General features: G+C 37.7%; 1 protein-coding gene across 2 annotated transcripts in view; it reads right to left on the bottom strand.

Annotated features, from left to right (window-relative positions):
* Positions 1–6,084: 6,084 nt before the first annotated feature.
* Positions 6,085–23,889, bottom strand: part of HMGCLL1 (3-hydroxymethyl-3-methylglutaryl-CoA lyase like 1) — a 192,731-nt gene continuing 174,926 nt past the window's right edge. For both annotated transcript variants that reach the window (XM_011282424.4, XM_003986251.5), the window contains 2 exons: positions 11,287–11,412; positions 6,085–7,416 (listed from right to left, as the gene is read on the bottom strand). In XM_011282424.4, the coding sequence (XP_011280726.2) occupies positions 7,315–7,416; positions 11,287–11,412 (228 nt within the window). In that variant the 3' untranslated portion in view covers positions 6,085–7,314. The remainder of the gene's footprint in view (positions 7,417–11,286; positions 11,413–23,889) is intronic.

A 23,889-nucleotide genomic window follows, 5' to 3' on the forward strand; every position in this document is an offset into this window, starting at 1 on the left:
TGCACTGAGTCCAGTGGGTCTAAGTAATAGCCTCTACTCACCTAAGTGGTAAAAGGCCAGGAGGAAGAAGCAGACTAAGAGCATGGCAATGTCTGTGTTGGCCATCATCCTTCACATGCGTGCATAAACCCCTGGAGAAAAACACATCTATCCCTATGCATGCTTCTAACATTTGTCATCACATAATTCTCCCTTCTTATTGTCCATAATTCTACCCTGAAATCCTCTGATCCTCAACATCTGTGAAGACCCTAAGAGATGACAAACCTAAGACATACTGTTTTTTGCTTAAAACACAGATTTTTTTTTTCTTTATACAAATGTTAAAGGTACCTCAGGGTACTGAGACTGCTGTAAGAAAGAGACAGACATGCAGAATTCATAGCTCAATGATGGAGCATCATAAGCATGGGACTTTGTCAACTTGAGATTACATGTTTCTGGGATTTGATGGTGATCCATCTCTTTTGGAATCATGGCAAGCTCTTCAAGACCATGTCCCCTTTACATGGAACAGGATGAAGGATGATCTTTAATAAGAGCCTGAGCACTAAACAACTCATAATGGAGGAGGAGTTACACTCTAAGGGCAGTTCCATAGCTAGGGATAGTAAGTGGTCAATAAATGTTAACTATTATTTTTACTACATGTCAAGTACTTTGTCAAATGCTTGTAAGTATTTCAGGAAATACAACAGCTCTGTAAACAAGGGGTACTATTTAAGTTTTATAGGTGAAGGAACTGAGGTTTGAAGTTTAAAGTTATTAGGTAAAATGACCAAGGTTTGTATAGCCGTAAGTAATGTATCAGATGGTACCAAGAAGACTCAAGACTGATGGATATGCAGTACATCCGTTATACCTTCTCTCTCCTTGGGCAAAGTAGTTTCCATAACAGAATGAATCTTCTTCCCTAAATTGAGGCATTATTTCTAGTTTTTCTTTATAACTATTCCAAATGCTCCTATTACTCATTTTAATTTACTTTTATACTTAAGGGTTTGAAGAATACCATAGATAGAAAACTGGTGGAATTTAGTTCTGACCTAAGTCTCCTGGAGAAATTCTTATGATTAGCCTGTTCACCTAGTTCTTGCATCTTATGGAGCTGGCAAACTGTCAAGGGGAGGAATGTGATAGGAGACATTGACATTTGTTTTGCATATTCTGTTGATTCCCCTGTAAGATTTTTTCACATTGGAAATGGCTGTTTGGATTTTATGAGTGTTAGTTTGAAAGGATGCTTTGCTATGTGAATGTGAAACATGTAATAAACTGACTCTGGTCTATCCCCCCCCCCCCAACTACAAGGGTGGTAAATCACTGTTTTGGAAAGAAGTTCACTCTAGCTTCTGATTTAGTAGATTTGACTTGGGGCCCAAGAATTTGCATTTCGATTAAATTCTAATCACATTCTAATGAATTTGTATTACATTGCTTTTCCTCATTTCTAGACTATAAACACATTAATGGTATAGATTTTGTCAGCTGACTCCTAAATGATCTGGGTTTATCTGGGTAAAACTTCTAGGAAAAAAAGTAAGCTGTGTTGCTGATGCTGCTTGTCCTGGAAACACATTTTTAAAAAACACTGTCTTAGAGTGGAGATTTAAACTCTTGCTTCACAGGAGACTACCTTCTATATATTAAAACCAAACAAAAACATAAGACCAAAAAAATTCATGCTTGAAGTTTTATTCCAGACCAACTAAATCAGAATCTTTGGAGGCAAAGTCCAGGTATCAATATTGCTGTCCACACCCTCCACACTCTCATCTTCCACTGACGGATCAAAGGTGCAGCCTGAAGTGAGACCATAGACAATAAGTTTGTGTGTCAGCCGTAGAGAATTGAGGGTGATATCTATGTTCAGACTTGATTCTGAAATACCTGTAAATGAGAACTACTGTAGGAACACTGAATCAATGAGGCCTTGATATCAAATCATTGTGGAACTTTTATATCTCATGATTAAACAGATGACAGCTGACTTAACACACTTTCTCTCCTTGATGACCTGTTACAGTGGACTTATAAATAGGCAATGCAGTTCTGGTTCCTTGAATGGTTCTAGAAAGTTTAGATGATAAAACTGACCCTTACTGGCCCAACTGAAATAGTCATTTATGCTTTCATGAGACTGTGTGTGTGGTGTGTTTGTGTAAGAGAGATGTAGAGATAAAAAGGAATTACAAGTGCTTCTTATGATAGCTAATAACTTTCTTCCATCTCAGGAAGGTTTTCAACATTACCACTTTTGGACCAATTTTATGGTTTATTCCTGCTTAAAAAATACTCTACAATTTCATAACCTTCTTGATGTATATATGTTTCCATTCCTTAGTGCGATCATTCAGCATAGATTTTAAGTATTGTATAAAAATTGCTGTCAAACTACTAGGAGACAAATCCTAAAGAATGACTAAGGGTTCAGGGAAAAATTAAATATATTTAACAGGCAGACTTCACATAGAATGGTTCCTTAGATTAAATTATTAAATATTTGATTTAAAATACTTCCTATTTTTATTTTTCCTTCTAACTAACATTTACTAGACATCTATTGTGTCAGGCCTGAGCAGTGTGTTCTGGGTACTAAGGAAGTAAAATTAAAGAGGGTAACAAAGCCCTTGTTCTCATGGAGCATATATTTTATTGGGGAAAGAAAGATCATAAACAACTAAATAAACAAAAATTTTATAATAAAAGTTCAAGTTACTGTGAGAGAAAGTAATCGAGGCCTTTCCTTAAATTGGGTTTTCCACAAAGACTTACTACAGAGGTGATATTGATGCTGAATCTGAATAACAAGAAGGAGCCAGGCTAAGAGCCAGGAAAAGAGCATTACGGGCAGAAAGAATAACTAAAATAAAGCATCTGAGGTGGGTCTGAATCTTGCCTTTTCAAGGAGCAAAGACATTGGGCCATAGCACAATGCAAGAGGGGTAAGTGGCACAGGTATTTTGAATACACAAAGCTTCAGGGGTGTCTGAGTGGCTCAGTTGGTTAAGCATCCAGCTGTCAGTTTGGGGTGAGGTCGTGATCTCAAAGTTTTCTGAGTTGGAGCCCCACATCAGGCTCTGTGCTGACCGTGTGGAGCCTGCTTGGGATATTCTCTCTCTCCCTCTCTTTCTATCCTTCCCCTGCTCATGCTATCTCTGTCTCTCTTAAAATAAATTAAAAAATAAAAAAAAAACAAAAGCTTCCGATGCCCATTAGACACCCAAGAGGAGGTATCAAACAGGCAAGTGCTTCTCTTCAGTGAGCATATGAGTCCTGTGAGGATTTTGGCCTGGGATAGAGCCTGAGATTGTGCATTTCTCAAAAAGTCCCAAGCAATGATAACCCTGCGGGCAGTGGAACACATTTTGACTGGTGGGCATGTAGGCAAATTTGTATGTGAGTCAAATAAGAGACAAGGAAGAGACCAAAAATTTTGAGGTGGAGGACATGGGACCAGAGAGATAGTGGGAAGTGCATAGAGTGGTCCCCAGAAACCAGGATGGCTTCCAGTAGGTGGGAGTGTCAAATGAAGTGGTAAACATAGCATGAGGACCCATACTTGCATTGAGCATATAACAGCCCCTGGAAAAGTTGGATAGACTAAATTGTACTACTGTTCTAGGTGAGTTTCAAGCTTTACCATTCTTCTCTAGCCCTCACTCCACCCCGAACTAATGTCTGAAGACCTCACTTCCTGTATCGTTAAAAAAATTAGCAGGGTTAGCTACTTTCCCCCTTAAAATCCATACCCTTCAACTTTAAAAACTTTTGTTTCCATCCTTTGCTCCTGAGAGGAGGTAAATATGGTCCTTCCTTATGCTTGTTAACTCATTAGCTTCAACTCCCCTATCATTTCACCATAAAATGTGCTCTGCATCAGGTTTTTTTTTCCCCCACTATTTCACTGATCTGTTAAAGGTGATCAGTGACCATAGTTGGTCTGTTCTAATGGCTTATTCCCCTCTCACCTTACCTTTAAGGAAGGAACATGTAATGAAGTTATTCCCAGTGAAACATGAGAAGTTTGGGATAGGGGTGGGAAAAAAGTGTTCATTGATTAAACAAAACAACAAAACAAACAAAACCACATTCACATCAAAACCCTCCACAGTGGCTGAGCACTGTGCGGGATGTGAGGCTGGGAAGTATACTGACCATCTTGTGACCCTGAGGAGCAGTAGCCTGAACGTGAACCAATACCTTGAGACAAGAAAAGAGGAAAGTGGAGACAAACTTTTGCTTATAACATAATTGAGCTACTGAACTAAATGATGGTGAAAAAGCAATATTTCTAAAATATTGGAGAGAAGTTTTGTTGCATAAGCCTACTGAGTAAAGGCTTTTTATTATGTGCAATTTATAGCAGCCTCGCTGATGGACTCCACCATAGCAGAATGTGCTTTCTATTAGAGCTGTTCAAGACAGACAATAGTTTCTTAACCCCCTCTCCTTTCCTTTTCTTCCACCTTTATTCCCTCCATTTCTGAACCTCTCCTCCTTTCCTCTCTCTTGCCCAATCTCTTCCTCCCTTTTTCTGTCTCCAAAACTATTCTTTTAATTTCTCGATCTACCCCACATCTACAAAACTTCTATCTTCTAGTCTACAAAAGCAATTTGTAAATTATTATTGATATTCAAAGCAATTCTTCACTTGGCTGTTACTTCAATTTAGATTTCTGGCTGGCTCCCAGGCCTTACTTTTATCTCTTCTTGACAATTCTGATAGGGATGATATTTGTGGCTAACTTATTCAATGTTGTGCAACTTGTCACTCTCATGCCTGGAGTTGATCATTTCGGAGACATAAGATGCACATATATAGAAATGAATAGCCATGTAAGTCCAGCTAAATGTTAATCAGAATAAATAACATAAAAGGGCAAGTTGAATTTTTTCAGAAAGTCAGAGTCAGTTTCCTGTTTATTTGCTTTGTGAATTTCATGAATCTGGAACTTAGAAAATTTGTAGCTTTCAGAGGACTTCATCTTAGTTTCCATCTATAATAGGTCATCAACATATACATGTAATAAAATATGTTACATATTCTAGAACACAGGATATTTTCCTTAAGGGCAGATTCCACAAGATTATTTTGATAAGTATTTCAATAAAGGTCATAATTTCTTTGCCATTCTAAAGACTTTCCCCATGGCTAACTCTGACATGGGTTTCTGTGCAGGTTGTTTGGGTGGGTCCTACAATGATTCCAGGGTTTCCCGGTTAGTTGAAATATGGCTTTGGTGGGATTCTGCCTATGGACTTCAGGTAGCTTTATGTGCTTAATTGAGTTTTTCACCACAAATCAGAAATAAAACTCTAATTCAGCAGAAAGGTTTATACGGTTTGGGTGGGGAAAGGATAACAAATAACTAAAACATGGACCTTCTTGTGAGTGTGAATAGGAAACATTGAAGGATTCTCGGAACTGAATCTGTAGATATTTGCGCTGTTTAAGTGTGTGCTAAGCTGCACCTGGGGTTTCCGATTACTTGCTCTGCTTACTTTCCGATTACTTGAAGACTGTATGGTTTGTGTTTCAAAACAGCAAAGTTTTGATCCTGGCTGTTTCTATAAGCAGTTTGTACCAAAAGATCGGTTTCCGAATATCTCATAACTAAGAACTCCACAGTTCTAGAAGAGAGGAAAATTCAGTCTTCAGAACATGGGGTACATTGCCAGCTGTGCACACTAGGGCAGGTGTCCCATTACTGCCCCACTGCACAGGGCCGTGTTCTCTGTGAAGAGAGAGACATAAGGGAGACGTAGCAGGCAGATCTATGAAGTTCTGTGATTCCGTTTGCCCCTGCATTACCTCCCTGCCAACACTAATCCAAATGCAAAGAGTTAGTACTCTAGATGACAGGCTCCTGCTCTAATACCCATCTCAACCTGATAAGCTGGCTTCTTCTTGGGAATTTAGTTTGGTTTTGTCAATTACCAATATGTTTCCCTTGAGACTTTTATTACGAATATCTTTAAAGTTAAGTTAGTTGTAATCAATAGTTCTCGTATTTTTTAAAATTTTTTATTTCAATAGTTGTGATGAATATTTATAGAAAGTCCACAGTGCTCACTTTCATATTTAAAGTTATATTAAAATTTATTCAAAGATAAGATCACCAAGTATTACTGGAGAAGACTACATAAATAGAATTGATGATTCAGACCCGCATTTAATAATTCTGTCCCCATATTATTTGCATAGGTTACAGAAATGCTTTTTCTTAACATAGTCTTTCTGCTCCTCCTCTCCACTTTGACATATGAACTTTTGCTATTCCTGGCAATGTTTTCTATTGCAAAAGATAAAATTTCAGCCATTTCAACATTAAAAATTACCATAAAGTCAACCAAAAGTGATCACACTTAATCAGAGTACCTGGAATCAATGAAAACAGTTTTGTTTTATTTTGTTTCATGAATTAAAAACTGCCTTACTATTCTTAGGATCATAGTGACATTTCCTCAGGCAAATTTGAATGTGACCTGAAAATTACCAAAGTGGATTATACTCTATGTATCAATCTGTTCTTATCACTGCAGCTGAGACACTGAGATGACAGTTGAACCTTATATTTTTCAATAGTTGAGTAACACCATGCTTGTTTTTACTAAACTTGATGAAAGAGAACGTATGGTAAACTGGATGCATATCACAAACATGGGAGGTCGTAATGTTTCCAGCATATGGCATCTTGCCATTGACCACAGCCTCTTGGAACAAGATAAAGTCGCTGAAATAGTTAACAGATGTTAGCCATACTTGAAATATAAAAGTTCTATTGCTAAAAATTATGTACGGTCAGATGGAGATTTGGCGCTTGGTTCATAATTTAACGGACTTGGCAAATGGGAAGTTGAGATCCAGAGGCATAACGCATAGGACTGAGGCCACACACTTTGCACACTACGCAGAAGCTCATAAACCACTGACAATATGTATACTGTGCTAAGCCAGCTTGATTAAGTATTAACACAGTATTTGATACTTAGGGAAACCTGAAGTTAATTTTCACATCTACTAAATTAAAAAGTTATTTCTATTGGAGCAAAAGAGTAGACTTTTCTCCAAGTTCAAAAGCATATCTACAAATTGTAGTGTTTTACTTCAGCTTCCAATTTACCGATGACTGGATATTACTTTCCACTGATTTCATAATTTGTCCAGTAATATACTTTAAAATTATATCTTTTTTCCCCCACTCTTGTCTATTACTTCACATTTCAGAACAACTTGATAGTAATGATTTTCAGATGAGTATCTGTAGATGAAATGGATCTTCTCAGCCTTAAGTCACAAATTTATTCAAGTCAAGCATTGAAGGAGGCTTGTGCTACTTTAGAGTTTGTGGTTTTATTCACAGCTTTGCAAATAAAGTCACCAGCTTCCATCACTTTGTAAATATTGACACCCTGATAAGGAAAAGAAGGGAGACCAGTTGGATTAGGGAGAAAGAAGACAAAACAGATTTCCGTTTATTAGTAGTTAATTCACAATTTGAAAATTATTAAACAAAATGTTCATTGTTGATCTGAAGGCAACATTTGTCTCCATGAATTCTTCAGTCAGCATTTTAGTTTCTTATGTTTTAATAAAGCATATCTTGAATCTGCCCTTTCTATAAAATCATAGGCTAGCCATACCTGAAAGACCTCAGAGTAATTCAAGGTTGTACCTAAACTCTAGGAAGGACAGTAACAAAACTAGAAACAATGTACAAAATACCAGTGAAGGGCAATTAAAATTAGAATGGTTTGGAGGAGTTCATAGATGAGGACTTAAGAAAGAGAATCTTTTTACTATGTAAAGAAACAAACTTGATCAACCTATAGGAGATAGAAGAAAAGTGAATGCATGATTTTAACCATATTCAGAAACACTATCAGTGTGATATCGAAGGAAGTAGTTGTAGGTCAAATAAAATGAAGTAGTATTTAGTACACATCTGGAACTTGTTTGTTAGGTTGTACTGGCTGAAAGCATAAACAGGATCAACAAAGGCTTAGATAAATCCACGAATGACAGATAGGCAGTTGGGTATGAAGGCCAAGTTTGGGGCATACCCCTCATCTCTTGAGCTTGGTGTAACAAAAGGTCCCTATCAAGGTCTCCACCCAGCACTTCTACTGTCACTATGGGAGACAGAATTAGGTAGATTACCCAGAGGTTGCCCTCAGGTAGCATTTCACAAACTCTCAAGTCCTCCCTTAACATGGACTAGAAACTGTATGGACTTAAAATCAAACAGACTCAGGCTTTCGTGCTATTAAGTAATTCTTTTTTTTTTTTTAATTTTTTAAATTGTTTTTATTTATTTTTGAGACAGAGACAGAGCATGAGCAGAGGAAGGGCAGAGAGAGAGGGAGACACAGAATCCGAAGCAGGCTCAAGCACACAGCCTGACATGGGGCTCGAACTCATGGACTGTGAGATCATGACTCGAGCCAAAGTCAGACGCTCAACTGACTGAGCCACCCAGGCACCCGACTATTAAGTAATTCTTAATATTTATGTACAAGTTCATCATTTTCTTAAAATAGACAAATATAAATATTCACAGGGCCTTCTCATAACAAGACTCATAAGGAGATCATCATTTTAATACAACCGATTTCTCTCTAGAAACTTGTAGAGCAATGTTTCCTTTGTAGTTTACTTCTTTGTTTTTGGGGAATGATCAAGAGAAATGTTTTGTAAAGTGACACTTATAAATGATTTTCATTTTAATGTTGCTATAAAGTTGTTCTAGGGTACCAACACTTGCTTTGGTCTGAGTTTATTGGTTGCGTCCTGAGAATGGCTTTAGGTGGAACATGTTAGGCACATCTTACTTGATATCCTAAATCCAGTGCTATTTAAGTTTTGTGAATAATTAGCTACATGTGTCTTTCATTTTTGAATTACACCCAGGAAGGAATAGTAGAAAGATAACCAGTCTTCTTTGCTCCCCAAGAATTCCATTGATAACAAGTATGTACTGGAATTTGCTGACATTTTACCCAAAAATTTAATTTTGACCTTTCTCTCTCATTTTACTTAAACAGAGACCATTATGAAATAACATTGCATGTTTAATATTGAGTCATTTGTCAGATGCTTAAATAGGTCTTATGTACTATGATATGTTCTGGGGTTTCAAGAACCTCATGGAGAATAAACTTTCTGTCCTCAGGTTGTTTACAGTAAAGCAGGCAATGTGGAGCCCTGTTGAGGGGAGGGGGGGGACCCTGTATTATAATTAAAGACACTGACAGAGTAATGCCCAGCTGATTACGAGGGCAGAGGGTGAGTTAGTCAACCCACTGAGGATAAGAAAGTAGTGAGGAATGTGTCAGGAAACTGTGTCAGGAAGGGTAAATCCTGACTTGAGTGTTACCTGGGGAGTATAAGTCTTTGAGAAGGAGGACCAATGGGGCACTGCAGGCAGAAGAACAGTACAAAGTACCTGAAAAGATGGATACTATATATGTAGGATGATAGGCAGAGATGACTTGAAAAGTTATGACTAGGCGCTATGAGGTGACAGAACACAGCTTTGCTTTTCAGTAAATGAGAACCCACTTCTGGGTGCTCGAGAAGAAACCAGGCATATTCACATTTGTATTTTGGATGAAATTCTCTGATAGCAGCATGAAGATGGATTTAAAGGCAAGTCAGAAGCCTGCACACCAGTGTAGAGGATGAATACCCAGAAAAGAGATAAGGGATTGTGCTGACATAGTAAGGGTATTAAGGAACAATCAAAGTAACTTACAAGTGGCTCTTGGTAATTGATTGGACATGGGAGCCATGGTGACACGGGAATTCTACAGAGAAGCTTGGCTTATTAGCTGGGTAGCTGGTTGAATTGCAACTCCTACCCAGTGTAACAATCCTCTCCTTAAATTGTGAATTCTTCTGAATGAAGCTATGGCTAATTTGCATTTCAGCCCCCAAGGTCTAGAACATGACCTGGTACATAATAAGCATGAAAGCATCAGCTAAGTTCAAGTTGGTCATCTAAGTCATGGCCATACATTTTTACTGGAAATTATTAGGGAATTTTGTAAATGAAAGAGTTTCTCCTAACCAGGGAAGACAGGCTTTTGGTGTTAAGTCCCAGGTGATATTACCTATCACCCAGTAAATGTCACTGGAGCATCTCTGTGTAAAGGGAACAGTTGTAATAATCATTCACTGGCTGCAGGGGGAGCTAGACAGATTATACATTATACAACCTCAGGGTAGGTTCAGAGATAGTAGCACACAGGTTGGCATAGAAACCCAAATGTGAGGAACCCAACAGTATGGACCTGGGGATCAAGCAGGGAGACACTAGAAGAGTTTTTGAAGATGGTAGCACTTCACTCTTCAGGTGAAATTGAGTATGGGGAGTAAGGCCAACCAAGTGGTGGTGGCAAATGGTGCTGCAGGACCTTTAATGTAAGTAGTGTGAGGAGAGAGAAAAGATGAGAGAGAGGAGCAACATTCCATTTTGTAATCCAGATGATGCTTTCAAGTAATGTTAACAAGCATGTGGTGGGATGCCTGGGTGGGTGGCTCAGTCAGTTAAGTGTCCAACTTCAGCTCGGGTCATGGTCTCACCACTTGTGAGTTCTAGCCCCACATCGGGTTCTGTGCTGACAGCTCAGAGCCTAGAGCCTGCTTCAGATTCTGTGTCTCCGTCTCTCTGTCTTTCAAAAATAAATAAAGTTAAAAAAAAAAAAGCATGCGGCGAAACTAATCAGTAATTTAGGTGAATATTGTAGAGGATGTGACTTTCCAGGTACTTTTTTTTAAAGAGACTATTCTTTTTTAAAGAGACTAGTGTCTCATGCCGTAAGTACTGTTAAGCTCTCCTTTTTCCTGACCATTTCAATAGTGCCCTGGGCCCTTTTCCAGAAGCCCTAGTTGTCAGTGCAAGAAAATCAAGATCTCCATTTCCTCCTAGGAAAACATCCATCCAAAACAAAACGGCAAAAATAACAATCCTAACAGCAAAGACACAGGCTCTGACTCACAGTGTGTGAAATCAAATCAGATGATACATGAAAAAGTACTTTGGAGGTCATGAAGCACCATAAAAATGTGACATGGTAGCATTATTGGTGATGGGGCTATAGCAATAAGTTACTTTATAAAGCCCCCTAAAGAGTTTTTATTGTGTTTTCCCACTGTGCATTTTAGCAGATAGCAAAAGTGTAGTAAAACTTTGACCTCAAAATTGCTTCCCAAATCTGAGACACATTCCCCTTTGTATCTGCAAGGCATGCATGAATATTAAAATATGTTAAATTACTTACTGTGTTGAGCCCCAAGCCATTAAGCATATATATCAAATCCTCAGTGGCTACATTCCCAGAGGCACCTTTTGCATACGGACAACCACCTAATCCTGATACTGCGGAGTCCACCACATTAACTCCCATCTGGAAAACAAACCAGAACACTCAGGGCTTGTCTATTTATGGCACGCAAATTGTTGAATTTCTATTTAACCTGTTCCAAAGAGCAAATAAGCGAAATCTAAACCCATTATGCAAACATACTCACTTACTCACCTGCTGCTAGAACAGTCCCTGGGGTGCTGATTTCTTTTCTATCTAATCTTGTCTGTTAGGCTAATGGAAATTCTAAGGATCTCAGGAAGGAGAATAATCTTAGATAAAAATTAAAATGGTGTTATTCATAGGGGGTGAAGCTGGAAGTAAGATGAATTCACTCTCAGGTCATATATATTCTCCAACCAATTCTCTGGCTCTATCCTAGTAGTATTATATAAACACAAAATATTTCCAACATCCCAGCTCAAAGTCAGTGTGCCTTAGAAGACTGGTCTTAGTGGCAGGGTCACTATATTTGAAGTAGTATTTTAATGGACTCAATTCACCTATTCAATTCACTCGATCTTTATTGAGCCACTATTTTGCATACCCAAACCTGTTGCTTTGGGAGAACTGAAGAGACACTTGTAAGGCAAGCCATCCACTGCCAATGCTAGCTCCATGTCACAGTTATTGGGTCCTCATTAAGTGCTAGATGTTCCTCCTAACATCTTAGGAGTATTAACTGCTAACCCTCACAAAAAAAACCTCAAAAGGAAGATATTCTTCTATCCTCGAATCACAGATGAAGAAACTCAAGTACGGCAGGATTACAGAATTTGCCCAAGGTCACCTCTGTCTCCAGAGAATTCAACACTGGGATTGTGGTCTCTGGAAACATGCAAATTGGCACAGGTTATGTAGGTAGGGACAGGAAAGCTAGAAGGTGTGTGTGCTGGAGGTGGTTTGGAAGACATGATCACAGCGGGGTCTGAAAGGGGTGTTGGAGATTGGGATCAGAGAAGACTGAGAAGACAGGGAGGCATGTATGCTTCTATAAAATGTGACAAGTGGATAATCACATGCTACCAAGAGGCCTAATCTGATTCTTCATCACCTGGGAATTGAAGAAAAAGTAACATGGTCTTAGCTAAAATGAGAAGCACCTGAAATCAGAGCTCTTGGGTGTCCAGCTGGCGTGATAATCTGAATGTTTCACAAGATCCCTGATGCTGCTCTTGCTGCTACTCTGGGGATCACACTTCCTTTTGCTTTTCTTTATATTTTCTGATAAACTTTTTGTTTTAGAATGGTTTTAGATCTTCAGAAAACTTGTGAAGAACAGAGCATTCCCATATATTATGCACCTAATTTCCTGTGTTATTACATTATCTTACACTTATTAGGGTAAATTTGTCACAGCTGATGAACAAATACTGGTATGTTATTAAAGTCCATTCGTTCTTTAGATTTCCTTAGTTTTGAACTTAATGGCCTTTTCTGTCCTTTCATTTGGGTTTGTCTGATTTTTTTTTTAATGGTTAGACTAAAATTCTGAAATATTTCAAGAAAGACAACAGAAGTAAAATGCCCTTCTCAATACATCGTATCAAGGGTACATATGATCAACATGTTTTATGACTCATAGGCATCTTGATCACCTGGCTGAGGTTGCGTTTGTCCGGGTTCTTCTGCACCAGGAAGTCCCCACTCCCCACTTTCTAGATTATGCTCTTTGGAGGAAAGTCATTATGTGCAGCTCGCACTTAAGAGGTAGAGAGTATCTACAGAAATTATTTGGAATTCTCCCATTTGGGGGATTTGTATATTCTCCTCTATCTATTCAAACATTATTTTTTATCAGTAGGGACTCATGGGATTTTTTTCAGTTTAGTGTATAATATTACTTTCTATATTTGTGGCTCAGGTTGCTTGAGATTTGGTTTTTAGCTCCTGGGTCCCTTTGTCATACCAAGGGGAGGGGACTGTGCTTTTTGAATCACTCTTCTAGATATTCTCTTAAGAGTTAAGAGGATATCGGGGGGCCTGGGTGGCGCAGTCGGTTAAGCGTCCGACTTCAGCCAGGTCACCATCTCGCGTCCGTGAGTTCGAGCCCCGCGTCGGGCTCTGGGCTGATGGCTCAGAGCCTGGAGCCTGTTTCCGATTCTGTGTCTCCCTCTCTCTCTGCCCCTCCCCCGTTCATGCTCTGTCTCTCTCTGTCCCAAAAATAAAAAAAAAAAAAAAAAAGAGTTAAGAGGATATCTACCAAGGCCTACAAGTTTTAAAAAAAAAATTGGATGATAGACCAAAACGTTTAACAGTGGTCATCACTGGGTGGTGTGATTACAGGTAAATTAATTCTGTTTTTCTTTGTTTTCCAGTTTCTCCACAATGAATGTTAATTATATATAAAGAAAAAAAAAAGGCCCTGTAAACCGTAGTCTGTAGTAGAATGAGAATGAACATAAATGAATCTAAGATTCGTTTTCTTGATTAAAATCATTATTTTGCAATTAACTGATCTTCCTAGCATGTGAAACTGCAGGGTTAATCTGCATACAAAATCATTGAATACAGACATGATCTGAGTGAAAGGTTACCTGGAAAATTGCCTTTACCTCTTTCCTAGCATCAGAATAGCTGTAGACATGGGTTTTCTGTTAGTAAGCTCTATTCCCAAATTAATTGAATCAATCCTACGCAATATGTGACTTTAAAACAAAGTTGAAGAGATTATTAAAGTATACATTACCTGCGAAGGAGAACATTAAAATATTAGTGCCTTTTAAATTGTCTCTCCAAAATAAAAAATCACAGTACTATTTTAAAAGTATTTTTTATGCAGTATCTCCTACATTCTGATCTCTATTAAATGCGCAGTTCTGTTCCCTAGAAATAACTCTTAATGGATAATGTTGACCATATACTAAGATTTTTAAACAAGCTGCTTTGGAAACTTCTAGTCTTAGTCAACTAAGAAAATTTGGTTTTACTATGTATGTTTTCTTTACTTCCCTATTCCATTAGAAATGATACATACTATCATGTAAACAAGTTCTTGACCCAGTAGGAAGAAAAATATTTGATTTTTGATGGTAAATAGAAGGATGTTTTTGTACTTAATTATTGAAATCATGATATTATAGTAAATGTAACTACTTTTACTGTATTACTATCATGTATTTGAAAATAATAGATAGGCTCTTAGATGATTTTATCATAAAGAGATTCTTTGCATTAAAAGATCATTCTTAGAAACCCCCTTCCCAGGTCTCCAAACAGAAACCACTGCTTTCTGGTTCTTTGAGGTGTGTGTGTGTGTGTGTGTGTGTGTGTGTGTGTGTGTATACACATGTGTGTTCCTGGGGTGTGTGCACAAGAGGTTTTCTTGCACCATAGATCGCAAAACAAAGCATTTGCTTTTTGTTTTGGAGAAAAGGTTATCTTTAGATGAGTAGCCACAAGGTGGCAATGCAGCTTCAAAATCCACCAAGTTAAAGTTAAGCATTTACAACCCTACTGGGTTCCAGCCCCCCAAAATGGCAAACATGTAAATAAATCACTTTATATTATACAAATACATATTTTCTCTTTAAGAGAGGAAACTTACAAACTGTGGTTCAATATATTCAGTGTATGTTTTATTAGTCTTCCTTTGAATAGAACATATTTATGAAGTGCATTCTATGTGCCAGGAACTTGGAGTACATACAAAATCCTGTAGCTCATGGGGGTTAGCATTAGAAATTAAAATTACTATATATTTTGTCACTGAGAAGTTACCAAACTAGAGGTCATTTTCTCTAGGGTAAGAGAACTAATTCTCCCTAAAATAAAACTCAGAACTCAAAGGGTGGAGGTGTGCTTGGCTCCCACATTTCTCCAAGCCTATGCTTAAAGCTATTAATCCAGTGACCAGGAAATGATAAACTTGTTGAGTTCAGTTACATGTGCTCCGTCTGCTTGAGCTCTGCAGTTACGCGCTTGGACTTAAGGGCTGAGAAAAATGAATGAAATATTAGGACCCACTTTTTCTAGAAAATGGGAAATTATAGATCTACCATGAGCACATCACTCTGTGCTACAATCTTAGGTGAGCTCTATGGAGTAGTAACCTTGTGTACTGCTTAGATGCCCAAACCATGCTGATATTCTAACAAAAAGTACATCTTGACTTTTTCTTGGTGCTTGCTGTAAGAACTTACTTCCCAAACAAAACTGAAGAATACCTTAAGAGGTGTCAAATCATTTTGCAAAATTTACAATGTCCTATATGTTCATGATTTCAAAATATATAATAGAATCTAAAATTTTAGGTATTGAGGATACTAAAATCTTAACATACCAAAATTCTGTATATTCCTTAAGGTTTGAAATAGCATTTAATTTCTTTACCCCCTGAGATCAGCTTTCTCTTTAAAAATAACCGTTATGTTAGATTTAATTTAAAAATAAGGTAATTTCCGATGGTGTAAGTTACACATTTTGGATTTAAGTTACTCAGGGAAAAAGGCAAATATTCATGTAGGATACCTATTAAAAATATACTCATTTTTTATAATATTTGTCTCCTTAGCCATTCCTTATAGCTAGTATCCCCTCTAACATAGGATTGCAATTTTCCATGCATGAGGGGCTACCTGTCTTCCAGGGGTCAGACCAGATAGCACTTATGGACCATGCTTTCAAATAAGCCCTGATCTTGCCTTGAGATACTTCTCAACCAGTACTCTAAACAATTAGTATATATTGAGTTATGATACCACCTGAGAAATAGCACGCTATGCCATTCATGTGCACTGTGAATATAACATATTACATAAATCACAGATAATGAACACTTAGCATACATGAATAAAGTCCAGTGTTTTAATTAAGTGACATCTATACCAAAATTGGTATGTAAATGATAATAGGCATATAAATTGCTGTTGGGGGATAACTAAGCCATTGGTGATTGGTTATTATTACTTTCATATAATATCCTTTATCTTTGAACAGATTTTCTGACATACTTCATTTTTTTTTGCCTTACTATACATAATGAGATAGATTATATTCTTACCTTCATTTAGTATATTTCAAATGGAGATAGAAATGGGACTGTGTACATAGGAGGGGGTAAGGAAATGGAAAAAGAGATAACAAGGAAATTCTCAATTGCGGTAAGACAAAATAATAAATACTATTAGTGAAAATTTATTGAATGTTTATTTCGTCACAGATACTGTCATATGCTTTACATATGAAAAAGTCACACAAAGTTAGTGTGAAATGGGTGGTAACCCAGGCCCATTTTACTGATGAGGGAACTGAGCCTCCAAGAAGTCAAACACTATTTCTTGCTTTTTGCAGTAGCTGTGTGCTACAGCCCAATATTAATTGTTAATGTTTAATGAGCCCTGACTATATGCAGGGCAGATGACTAAACACTTTCCATTTAATCCTTGTAATAACTTCAGGAGGTGAAGTGTGAATTAGGAAGAAAACACTGACAAATCAAAAGCCTTCCCGTTTCTTATGGCGCTTTCTTCAACTTTCTAAAAAGTCTGTACACAATTTAGTAACGAGAGATTTGAGAAATTAAATGATTGCTGTCCAAAGGTTTTTTTTTTCCCCTATGAAGCTAGCTCAAGAAAATAGCCAGAAATGTTAATATAGATTTATGTTCGAGTAGATATTCTTTGTAGCATGATTTGTAACAGGAGAAAGAAGGCCATAAGTTAAATGTCTGATAATTGGGAAGTAGTTAACACATTAGATAAGATGGACTATTTATTATGAAATCATTAGATACCCACTGAAAAAACACATTCAGTGAGGAACAAACCTCCATATGTTTGAGTCACTATTCATTTTGAGGTGTGCAGTAATATTGGCACAGCCAATTAGAGCTGATATACCAGCTGATGAGACAGGTTAAAATCTACCATTTTGCAGCTAGTTTCTATTCTATCTTTTCTTTTGTTAATGGAGCATCTCTTAATGATTTTATTTTATCTCTTGAGACGATTTCTCTTGGCATCATCTACTTTTGCCTGTTCTTGAGTGGACAGTGCTACTATACCACACTTCTCCAGTAACCTGTAGAAAAGGACAGAAAAATGTCCTTTGAAGTAGAGTGAGGAGAGGATGGACACAGGTACAGAGATGTGTTAAAGCAACACAGACCTCGACGTTTTCAGGAAAATAAATGATCAGTAATCTACCTCTTTAAATTGTTTAGTAGTTACCCTATGGTTTACAATAGAAATGTTTAATAAGTACCTTCAAATATCCATGCCACATATAATGAAAGACCTTAAGACAGTAGATTGTCCATTCTATCCAACCACCCTTTGTGCTGTAGTTTCCTTACCTTTACTTTTATAATCCCCTAATACATTTACATACCCATAACATGTTGCTACTCTTTTTGCTTTAGGCAGTTATCTTTTAGAGCAATTCAAATAAGGAAAAGAATTCACTTTGATTTACTCCACTTTGAGTTCTCTGAAGAAACTTGACAAGAACATCAGAGATTCAGATCACAGTATTCAGTTAACACTTTTTGGAGGTGGATGAAGGAAGATGAGTTACTGAAAGAGACAAGGAGTTCAGGAGGAGGTCCAATGTCACAAGCCAGAGTGGGAAAATTTTTCTAAATACTTACACCACAGTAATGAAGGCTTCACAGAAGGAGAAGGCTTTCTATTTAAGGAAAATAAGAGCCTAGAAAAACTACTGGATATGAAACTGACAAATTTTGAAATGGATTGTTGCAGCATAGACAGGACAGGGAGAGCTAGCAATTACTTGAAAAACAAATGGAGAGCATACAGCCTAGTACTTAAAAAAAAACCAGTTTAGGGAGACCTGTATTTGAACCTGTTCTGCCACTTGTTAACTGCATGATGTTGATAATTTTACTTTACTTCTCTGTCCCACCAACTGTAAAATGAATATAATAGTACTAAATGATGGCTTGTTTACTATTTTGTGAGATCTTCCATGGGAAGTGCTTACCACGTAGTTTGGCACATAACACTCTGCAAATGTTGGCTTTAACAAGGATAGGTCAAGAATATAGAGACAGAGGGCATGTGGTCTTAAAGAAAATTAGGGCATAATTGGGGGTATGTGAATGGAGAAATAAGGGGAATATCTGAGACCTATAACTTGGAAGCCTTAAGGGACAAATTAAATGAAGTAAAGAATGACACCAGGGGCGCCTGGATGGCTCAGTGGGTTGAGTGTCTGACTTAGGCTTAGGTCATGATCTCACAGTTCATGGGTTTGAGCCCAGTGTTGGGCTCTGCACTGGGATCCTCTCTCCCACCCCAACCCCACTCCCATCTCTCTCTGTCCCTCTGCCACTTGCATTCTCTCTCAAAATAAATAAATAAACTTTAAAAAAAAAAGAATGATGCCATACATAGAAGAGAAAATTCACAGAGCAAAACCCTTAGGGGATGTGGATGAATTTGGGATTAAGGCAGAAACATGGAGTTGAGCTAGAAATTAGTGGAGAAAACTGTCCTTTGAAGTAGAGTGAGGAGAGGATGGACAGAGGTACAGAGATGTATTAAAGCAACATGGACCCTGAAGTTTTCAGGAAAACAAATGATCAATAATCTCAGAAACACAGTGACTGAGTTTATCTGCTGAGATTTCAGAAACAAGTTATATCATTTCTGGCTCCCTGATACTAGCTTCTCTTAGACCCAGCCCTACCCTGCTCTTCCCACACTCTTTGATGTGTGCACAAATAGGTAGATGGATAATAGGGAGGAAGAAAAGTGGACAGATCAATAAATAACACTGGAAACAATAAAAATTGTACCTATACATTTTTCATAAGAATCTGTAAACTATTTTTCATAAGGATCTATAAATTCAAGAGTTTTACAACAATACAATTTAGTCTATTTCCCTTGTGATTAATTGATTTAAAGGGAACTAAGCACCTGAGTTCTTTGTGGGGTTACCAAAAGTCACAGAGGTCATTAGTTCTTGAGGTGGATCTGGATTCTAGAGGTGGATCTTGTCTCTGGAATTTCACTAGTAGGAGGTAAATAAATTCTAGTTCCAAATGAATGTTAGTGGGAAGACTATCTAATGGTATAAATATGCAACTAAATATTAAGTTTTAAAAAAGTTAAAATAATGAAAGCACAGTGATGCTTACAAGAATTAAGTGTCAATGTAATCAATACTCATAAACCAAGAAGGGCTTGGGATAATAGGAGGACCAAATTTGGGGGGCAGTGGAGAGTCAAAACAGCAAGATATATATATTAACTGTATGAGAGCAAGAACGTTCCTCTATCTCACTTCATCATAGCCTCAGTATATGGCATAGCTCTTAGAACATAATAAGTTATTACTCAAATATTTTTGAAAGAATTGGACAAGTAATGTATCTAAAACAATACATGCAATACCAAGATCCGGTGTAAGTATAACTACACATGATAATAAATGAACTTGATACAATTCGATTGGAAACACAGAACTACATAAGGAGGACACTAAAATAAATGAAATGGTTCAGTGGTTCACTACCTATGTTGTTTGTTCCCTAAACCTCCTTTTCTTAGAACCGGCTTCTCATAAAGATGGGTTCCTGGAACCTGTTTGTGTGTTCAGTGACTCCTTATTCAGTGCAGTTGATGGACCTCAATTGAGTCAACCACAGTCTCCTCTCCCAGAACTCATAATGGACACAAAGATAGACTTCACCTTTCTAAAAGGTCAGATGTACAGCATATGAACTATGGAGAAACAACTTTTTATATGAGCAATGGAAAAGCAGAGAAATTCAGTCTGCAGTAAGAGGGAACGGGAAGCATCACTGAATCAGAAATGTCACCCGAATTTCAGACAGCTTCTCAGTCTTTCTGAGGTCCAGTTTCACTTCCTCTTTACCTTTGTTTTTGAAATAACTTTTAATCAGAGCTATGTCAAGTGTCTTCAACCATATAATATTCCTAGGAAGTAGGTACTATCATCATTTTATAAATGAGAAAACTGAGTCACAGAATGTTTAATATGACCATGCATAGTGTTACATATTTGATAAGTGATTAAGCTGAGATGCAGGATTAGGTGAAAAAGTCTCCAAATGTCTGCTCTTGTGTGTGTACTTCTTTAGGAGGTTTTCATGACACATCCCTGTATCCTCATAACAAAGGGTCCTTTTTGCTTAAGGTAGTTTGAGTTGGCTACTGTGGCTTGGAAACAAAGAGTAGTAACTAACACATCATTAAGTTAATGACCTGGCAGAGAAGATACTCATAAAAACAAAGAACTATAATACAAAGTATAGTGTGGTAGTTATTATGAGAATTACAAACAGAGCTATTCAGAAACACCAGTGAGACAGTTTCTATATTTTGTAAGGGAGCAAGGAAGGAGGGGCAGGGTGAAAAGGTTGATGAATAGTTTGGCTCAGCTTTGGGCCTTGAAGGATGTTGACAAGTGGGGGATGGTGAGGGAAAATATATTCTACAGAGAAAGAACAGCTTGAGAAAAGGCACATATGATGAACAGGCCAAGGATGTACTGAGAATATTTTAATGAGTCCTGTACTGTAGGGGCTGTTGAGGTGTGGAAGGAGTGCGGTTCCAGATCATGATAGGCCCTGAATGCCTTTCTCTGGGGTATGAGCTTTATTTCCTACAAAATAAAGAACTACTTAAGGTCCATGAATAATCATGGCATCATAAGCATTTGTTTCACTCAAAGTTTGTTATCAGGGGAGCAATAATGGAGATGGATAGAGGTTACGAAATACGTAAGCAGAAGTACTTGTTAGAAAAATTAGGGCAATGTATGAAGCCAATGGTGATGAGTATTTAAAATGAAGCTTTTGTCGTTGACAAAAGCAGACTTCTAGCTTAACAGCTAATAGAAGGATGATCCATTAGCTGGAATGGGATACAGAATCAACTCCAGTAAAAAGTAGAAAATCATTATAGATATTTAAAACAAAACTGGATATTTAACATGTCATTTCTTAAAGCATTCATGCTTGTTCAAAACTAGCATTAATTCTTCTTAATCTTTAATTGTATACCTATTTCTTCTTGCTCACTTATATCTGGGGTGATCAATGGCTTTGGTAATGTTCAAATTAATGGTTAAGCATTCTTATAACCCAAAGAATTGACCTCTCTTGGGCAGTGAAACTATTAAAAAAGATATGGCATCGTGCTTCCTGGCTTGAAGATTTCTCCTCTCTGTTGAGTACGAGGGGTGTAGTTGGGGTAATGGGTGATAGAAATTTCAGACAGGTTAAGGGAAACCCTAGAATGCATGAGAGTGGTCCTGCTTATAAAGGTGTATTCTGGGAGTTTATAAGACTCAAAAGCTCCCATCCAACTGGCTAGAATGTCAGCTCAGCAAAGGTGAAGTGAGGAGCCTGGCAAGTGGGACCCAAGGTAGCCTCAAGGACAATAGAGCACTCAAACCGGCCACAGAAAGCATACAACAGTTTTGTATATCCCTCACCAGAGGTAAGAGAGCACAAGCAAATGTGAGAGAACTAGGATAATGACCAGGAAGGAGCCAAGTATGAGCCAACATCTATACACCATGATTACCTATCACAAGGGGCAAGGCTGAACAGGATGGAGAGATGCATCAGAGGAGATGAGTGAGGATTGAGAATGCCATAAAACCAGGTAACCCCTGACTAATGGTGGATGGGTACTCAAACTCCCTTCAAGTGACAAGCTCATAGGAACAAAAGGCAAAGAAGGGCAGGGGAAACTTGCACTGAGTTTTAAATGGAAATGATTCAGCTGATTTGACTTCAGCCATTTATTAGGAGATATTTGGAGCATTTAAACTGGAGGGATTATTAAACTGAACTTTGTCACTTATTTACATAGAAAGTTTAAAACATTTCACAATGTTATATCACTGTATGATTACCACTCACATCCTTATTGTTCATTTCAAATAGTTCAAGTTCATTCTGATTCCCAAATGACTTACCAAAAAACTTGCTTACTCTAGAGACACCACTGATCAGAATATTTCACAAGATATTTATGGTTATAATGGTGTTAAGTTTTCTAAGCAGTGAGTATAACTTGAAAAGAGAGAAAGCTGAATATACATGAAATCAAAATGGATTTTCCTCCAGTTGAAGCCAATTATTCAGAGAAGGCAGGAAAACAAAAGTATACACTTAAATATATAGCAGGTGAAGTGGGTTTGGAGCAAACCAACATATCTGGAAAACATGATAGGATCAATGGTTGAGGCAATTGTGAGCATTTTGGATAAGGCTCAGAGGTAGACAATAGTTGTAGTTACATAGTTCAAGATCATTATGTGGACAAGAAAGTAGACATATTTTGTATGACTCCCCAGGAAAATGGACAGAAGTAGATTTTGCTTGATTATGAGAGAGAACTCGGTAGCCATTTATGGCTGCCCCAAATTAAATGGTTAACACTCAAAATAATTATCTCCATCCCACTGAAACTATTAAAAGACGGTCTAAAGATTGTAGAAAGAATCCCTTCTCCAGTGAGTGAAGCTATTGGCTTTGAGGCTCTCTAGGATTTTATCCAATCCTAAGGCTTTCTATAAATGCATATTTAACTTAGCTTGCTCAATACCATCTAATTTTGTCATAAAGTTATAAACGTAGATCACATTAAAATATTAAGTGTTTCTGCTATTGTGATTTGAGGTAACACATTCCTGTGGTAGGTCCATTCCTTGGCATCTGTACATGACAGGCAAATTCTAAGCAAAGACACAGTGACTTCTTGGGATGGTAACATTCAATAATCTTCTAGATGGCATACAACTGTGTGTCCAGTGCTAATAGCCAAGAAAAAAGACTTTTAACACACAGTTTAAGAAAAAAACTTGAAGAGTCTCCTAAAAGGTGTCAAAACCATACATACTTCGTGTATATGGCAAGCCTGCCAAATACCATTACAGTTAAAAGCTTAGGATTTGTTTTAACTTTAATACTTACAAGCACCTAAGATTCAATGCCGTCCTTAGTTAAGAGTTAAAATAGAGAAGCAGATAGGAATTTTTAGATATGAGTCCAAGTACTATTCCCTCTCTTGGCTAGATAACATTCAGAGAAAAAGAAATCACTTATGAAATAAGTAGGAAAATACAATATTAACCATGGGAAAATGGATTGATATGGCCAAATATCGTGTTTGGGTGAGAATAAAGTTAAGACTCCTCAACTTTTACAACAGAACGAGAAACCTTCCACCTGCATCTCTGATTCCAAAGTGTGTAGCCCAGTGATACTCAAGTGTCTGCTTGTCTGCCCCTTTTTGGTTCCTGGTTTTGTTTTGTTTTGTTTTGTTTTTTTTTATTTTGAGAGAGTGAGCGAGAACATGCACATTGGCAGGGGAGTGGAGGGGGGAGAGAGTGAGAGAGAGAAAGAATGAGAGAATGAGAATCCCAAGCAGGCTCCATGCTGTCAGCACAGAACCTGATGTGGGGCTTGACCTCATGAACCATGAGATCATGACCTGAGCCGAAATCAGGAGTCAGAGGCTCAACCAACTGAGCCACCCAGGCACCCCACCCTTTTTGGGACTGAGCTGTGTAGCC

The sequence above is a fragment of the Felis catus genome, chromosome B2, assembly GCF_018350175.1.
Source record: "Felis catus isolate Fca126 chromosome B2, F.catus_Fca126_mat1.0, whole genome shotgun sequence".
Lineage (NCBI taxonomy): Eukaryota > Metazoa > Chordata > Mammalia > Carnivora > Felidae > Felis > Felis catus.